The 5,965-nt window shown below is 44.4% G+C and overlaps 1 protein-coding gene across 4 annotated transcripts in view; it reads left to right on the top strand.

Annotated features, from left to right (window-relative positions):
* Positions 1 to 3,898: 3,898 nt before the first annotated feature.
* NEK5 (NIMA related kinase 5) overlaps positions 3,899 to 5,965 on the top strand; it is a 91,512-nt gene continuing 89,445 nt past the window's right edge. The window contains exons 1-3 of one of the 4 annotated variants that reach the window (XM_054446323.2): positions 3,899 to 4,279; positions 5,666 to 5,736; positions 5,827 to 5,965. In XM_054446323.2, coding sequence (XP_054302298.2) covers positions 5,849 to 5,965 — 117 coding nt within the window. In that variant the 5' untranslated portion in view covers positions 3,899 to 4,279; positions 5,666 to 5,736; positions 5,827 to 5,848. Of the gene's footprint in view, positions 4,485 to 5,665; positions 5,737 to 5,826 lie in introns of all 4 variants that reach the window. The other 3 variants (XM_054446322.2, XM_054446321.2, XM_063650892.1) reach the window with 3 other exon arrangements.

The following is a 5,965-nucleotide window of genomic DNA, read 5'->3' as shown; positions in this document are numbered from 1 at the left end:
TAGAACTCCCGTAAGTTTTTGAACTCAAGGGAGAAGGTATAGTGGAATGAGTGTGAGCATCGGGCTTTGCAGTCCCATAGAACAGAAATGGGATGCTAGCCTGCCACTACCTACTTGTGTGATTGTGGGAAATTACTTAACCTCTTCAAGTCCCAATTTCCTCTACCATAAAATGAAGATAATAATGCCTACCTCAGAGGGATGCTGACCACAGACCTTTATAGCAGCCCGTATGTTATTATTCACATTATGGTTTGTGTTTATTATTATGTGACTCTTTTTACATTTCCTAAAGGTTTGAGAATATATTTAATTATGATATAGTAATGTGTGCAATTTTTCAATATGACCTGATTCTGAGTAGTTTGAAGATCATTCCAATGATCTTCACCAACTACCAGCTGTCCTTAAATACAGTCCCTCATAGGATGCACAAAAGAGCCTGGGTTGGAGGGTCAGCCCTGGGAAGCTTGGGGTGGTCTGCAGATCTTGTCAGAAGATGGCAGTCCTGTAGATGAGGAAGGGAGAGGCCAGAGGTGAGGGGCAGTTAATGGTAAGTATCAGAAACTAGAGAGTGATGTGGAAGAAATAGGAGGAGGCATGGCACACATGTGCTGGGTCCTGTCGTGTGTTAACCTCATCTAATGGTGTGCACTTTAGTGAGATGAGAATATTTCACTAAAGAAACAGGCTTCGCTCAACACCTCTCAAAGAGACATGAGCCAGACAAATACAGGGAACAGTGCTAAAGTGAAGAGTAGGGGGAAAATACATTTAGGGTCATTAACAAGCAGTTGCTGAAATCTGGAATATATACATCTTTTAAAGATTTAACAGTTTTTAAATCTTAACATGGAAAACCTGTGGTATAGAACCAACCGCCCCCCCCCCCCCACCTCACACATACGCTGTATTTACATTTAGATATCTTTCATCTCCAGTGGTCTCTGGCAGTCTCTAAATCTTTCCTGGTTTTTCGGGACCTTGACATTTTTTATTACTGCTTAGGTATTTTGTAGACTGTTGCTCAATTTGGGTTTGTCTCACAGGACTAAGCTTAGGGATTTTGGGGAAAACCACAAAGGTGAAGTGCCCTTCTCATCACATCATTTCAGGGAGTAGACAGCATCAGCATGACTTCTTCCTGGTGTCGTTCACCTTGATCACTTGATGAAGGCAGTGTCTGCCAGGCTCTCCACTATCAACTTCATAATTTTCCATGTTCACGCTATGTTCACTATAAGCGAGTCACACACTCTAGCTCGTAGTCCAATGCAGAGGAATTAATCTCCATCTCTGGGGGTGAGAGTATAATCCAATAATAAGTCGTTTGTTTTCTTGCTTAAATCGTTCTAGCTTTGGCCATTGGGAATTGTTTCAGGTCACCTCCTGTGTCCCTTTGACGTCCCCTTGTTCTTTTGGAGCACTTCCTTCCTTTCTGGCACTACAAGAAGATGGTCCAGACTCATCTTTACCTTCTCTGCCCCAGCCCCAAAATCATCCATTTCAACAAGGTTCCCACTGGTTTAGAAACCAAGATCTGGGTGCTGGGTGTGCTTGTTGCTCCTGGGGTGTCACTGCTTCTAGGCCCTCTCAGCAGACAGAGCTAGGAAGTATATGTGTGTATACTAACCTGTATACACTGTATAATTGTATAGCCATCCACACATCTCTACAGTTATTTCTGTATCTCTCCATCTGTACATACATTTAATTAAGCATGGGTCCATATTGATGTCTCCAACTAACCCAGTACTACAAGGTTCATTCTAGCCTTCTTCTCATGCTTTTCTGTAACTTCTATCCCTGACAATGAGAAAACTGGCTTGTACCATCCACCATCTGCTTAGCTGTTCAATCCTAGTGTATTTGTAAAGCAGTTTCCAAATCATTAACCCATACGCCTGGGAGAAACAAATTTACCAACTAAGGTACAGAGTTTATTTATCTTTCCTATTGTCTCATGGTTTCCAGTCAAATACCATTTCCCAAAATTACTTAGGTTAGCTCTTTGAAATTAGCTTACCACTGTCTTGAAGATTTTTCAAGTTAAAGCAGGCATGGATAGTTTTAAGGATATTTCCAGGTACTCAGCTTTCATATATACTGTATTGCATACCTCTTAGTCATCTTCAATCTTAGCATTGCCCAAGGGCATAAACGTTTCCAAACCATCAAACAAAAAAAACTTGAAATTATGTACAGTTACTGAGAGACTGGATAAGTATTGGATAGTAAATCCTTTTCAAAATCAGAATGGCTTATGGGGTTTTGCTTTTAATAAAATTTCAGAAGACTAATGGAATTACCAGTTCATGATTATAAACCAGTTTTGGTGACAGACTACTATATGATTCTTGAGATAAAACTAGACAAAAATTGAGGGACACTTTTAACAAAACTTTTCATTCCTGTGTACTTATTTCTCAGCACTTACAGCCTTAAAAAAAATGGAAGAGAATCACTGTTAAACTTCATTGTAGCAAGAAGTTAGCATTCATCTATGGATACAGGAACTAATGGCGCATGGGAAGCCCATCCAGGTCTTAAAGAGATGAATTTTCAATACGATTTTATTTTTTATATTTAATAATTATTGGTATTGTGATATATTTTATTGTGATCAGTTGTGTAGTACTAGTAATTTTAACAATTTAATCCAGAAAAAAATAAAATTCTGTGAGCAGGAAATATAAATTTCCATTTCTATACTTTCAGCAGTATGATAGGATGATCAATAAAACTTTCAAGTATGAAAAAGATAACGGATAAAATTCTATCAGGAAAGTAGAATGAAGATATGATTTAATAAAGCATGTCTAAGAATTCTAGGGAAGAAATTTGGGTGTGGTCACTGACACATGTAATTAAACAAAAACAAGTAGATCATATACCTACTAATATTTTGAGGGAATTTCACTACCAAAGAAACTAACATTGGATATTCCAACTGCTGAACAACTTATGGACTCCTGTTATGGCTGCATTCGCCCCCGCCCCGGCCACTCCCAATTCACATATTGAAATCTAACACCAGTAACTAATAATGAGACTATATTCGGAGATAGAGACTTTAAAGATGCAGTTAGATCAAAATGAGGCCTTTAGTTCAGCCCTAATCCAATTTGACTAGAGTGCTTATAAGAAGAAGAAATTTCTTGTGGCGGGGACAGGGAGGGGGCGGCGGAGAGATGATTTTTTTTTTTTTTTTTTTTTGAGACGGAGTCTCGCTCTGTCGCCCAGGCTGGAGTGCAGTGGCACAATCTCGGCTCACTGCAAGCTCCGCCTCTCGGGTTCACGCCATTCTCCTGCCTCAGCCTCCCGAGTAGCTGGAACTACAGGAGCCCGCCACCACGCCCAGCTAATTTTTTGTATTTTTAGTAGAGACGGGGTTTCACTGTGTTAGCCAGGATGGTCTCGATCTCCTGACCTCGTGATCCGCCTGCCTCTGCCTCCCAAAGTGCTGGGATTACAGGCGTGAGCCACTGCGCCCGGCCGAGAGATGATTTTAAGAAGGAAAAGTAACGATGTAAACTTGGGATTTTTAAAAGAGTTTTTTGTGGGGTTTTTTTTGTGTGTGTGTGAAATGGACGATGGAGGGTACCATATTACTGTAGTGTTTCGATTCAATTGGATATATTTACTTGCGTCACTATTTACAATTGCTGAAAATTACATTTTTTTCAACTACTTAAAGAAACATTTTAGACAGCAGCTTGACGTGCAAATCCAGAATGGGGCAGGGTGGGATGGGGACCGGGCGTGCGTGCAGACGCTTGGGCAGCGCCGGCTTCTTTAGAAAGTCCCTTGGCAGGCCGCCGCTGTGGCCCAAAGAGCAGGAAGCCGTTCCAGTCTCACGTCCACCTTTTGGCAGTATTTGAGACCTTGTACAAGAAACACTCTTCCTGTCTCAGTTTAGCTCATTTGTAAAACTGGGAGACTACTGCCTTGAGGGGTTGTGAAAAAAAGAGAACGTTTGCGAAGCGTCTGGTGCACCGTAAGCAAGAGCGGGGAGCACTACTATAGACTGCAAAGCAATGGAATCCAGACCCAAGGCAACGGGGACGGTTGCGGGGTGACTCTGCCGGGTCGCCAAACTCCCTGGCGCCTGACCCTGCCTCGAGGTGAACTGTGTGGACTGGTCCCCAGGCCATTCCAGCCCCGCGCCCCGCCCGCGTTTCCTTGCGCGGCTCCGCCCCGGCAGCAGGGAGGCGCAGCGGCCCCGGGAACCCGGATCCTTCCGGGACGCTTCCTTGGCCCCGCGGAGCCGGCGAAGCAGGTACGCTGCAGGGGCCGCCCTTAGTCCTTGCCCGAAGACGCCACAGGACTTCGGGAGCCGGGCGGGGTGGGGGAAAGGGATGGAGTCTCGGCCTGGGGCGGCGGGGGCGGCCCAGAAAAGGCCTAGCTTCCCGGGCTGTGTAGGTGTAGCTTCCAGGGCGCGTCGGTCTCTATGGCAACGCTCCACACGCGGAGGTCCGGTACAGGTAAGCGTCTCGCCACCCACCAGCGGCCGCTTCCAGGGGCGGCCCTTGGGGAGAAGGAATTTTCCTAACTTGGGGACTTCCACCCTCTGGTGCCACTTGGGCGGGAGGGTCGTGGGCCCTCAGTTCCCGGCGAGTCACCCCCGGCCCCAAGTCCGTATGCGTCTCTCTCAGAACCCGATCCTCCGGTGTCTGCAGCCTCTCCTGGCTGCGGAGCTGGTTCCCAGCCCCCTGCAACCCAATTGTACCTACTTCCTACCCTGACATGAAATTATTCGAAAACAACCCCCCTGCTCACCCCATTAACAACAACAACAACAACAACAACAAAACAACACTGTATTATGCCCTAACTGTAGCATAAAGAGGAGATAGAAGGAAAGCAATAAGTAAGAAAGTACATATTTCAATCTGAAAATGCTTGGCACTACTACCCTTGGAAAAAGTAGAAAAGTAGCCAGTATCCGCGCCTGGGGAGTCGCTGAACGTGACGACAGCAAATGCAGATTGTTGGGTCTCCGGGACCAGGAGCAGCGTGGCCAGTGAAGGGCGTGATTTTTCCCAAATGGTGAACAATTCTTGGTAAACCTCCAAACCGAAGTGCAATCAAGCCTTGATTTACATGTAGTTGCATTCCTCGAAAAAAAAAAAAAAGTGTTCATTAAAACTGCAAAAATACTTAGCATTTCGATGTAAAATAGAGTTTGGTTCTAGCCACAAACGGATTTTTCCACACGCAGGAATGTATAGGAAGACTCTCCAAGATTGTAGGGCCGCGAGGTAATCCTTTATTGTGCGGGACTGTCTCTCGAATCCCAGAATCCTGCCATCTCAGGCCCCAACCACCTGTAAACCTCATGCCTCTGAATCTCGGGGAAACAGCTTCACCACCCCATATATTTCCATAATTCCCCCTAGGGGGCAGTACGTCCCCACTAAGAAAGACAGAAATGTAAAAGTGCACAAGCCTAAGGACATTCCTGCTTTATAAAGGTGCCAAACACCGGATATAGTATCTTTCATTCTCAGAACAAACTTGCAAAACAGGTATTGTTATTCCATTTTAGAAATTAGGAAAGTGAGGTTTTGCCAGGTTAAGTGACTTACCCGAGAATACAGGGCAAAAGTGTAACAAAGCTGAGCTACGACCCGTGTCTAACCAAGAAACTCTTGTCTCATTTCAGTTGTTATCTGTGGCCACAAGGAAAGTTATTTGTCTCTGTCTTGGCAAGGCTGGGAGGAAAGTTTTAGCAAAGTGAGTTCTTTTACACTTTAGTCATCAATTTTCTGACTTTGTTAGTCTTTATGAGACGTGTGTGATAAATTTACATTACTCTAATTCCAGGAACCTCAGCCCATTGGAGACCATGGATAAGTACGATGTGATTAAGGCCATCGGGCAAGGTGCCTTCGGGAAAGCATACTTAGCTAAAGGGAAATCAGATAGTAAGCACTGTGTCATAAAAGAGATCAATTTTGAAAAG

This window comes from Pongo pygmaeus, chromosome 14 (assembly GCF_028885625.2).
Source record: "Pongo pygmaeus isolate AG05252 chromosome 14, NHGRI_mPonPyg2-v2.0_pri, whole genome shotgun sequence".
Lineage (NCBI taxonomy): Eukaryota > Metazoa > Chordata > Mammalia > Primates > Hominidae > Pongo > Pongo pygmaeus.
Note: the sequence above shows the minus strand (reverse complement) of the source record. Positions and strands in the feature narration are given on the sequence as shown.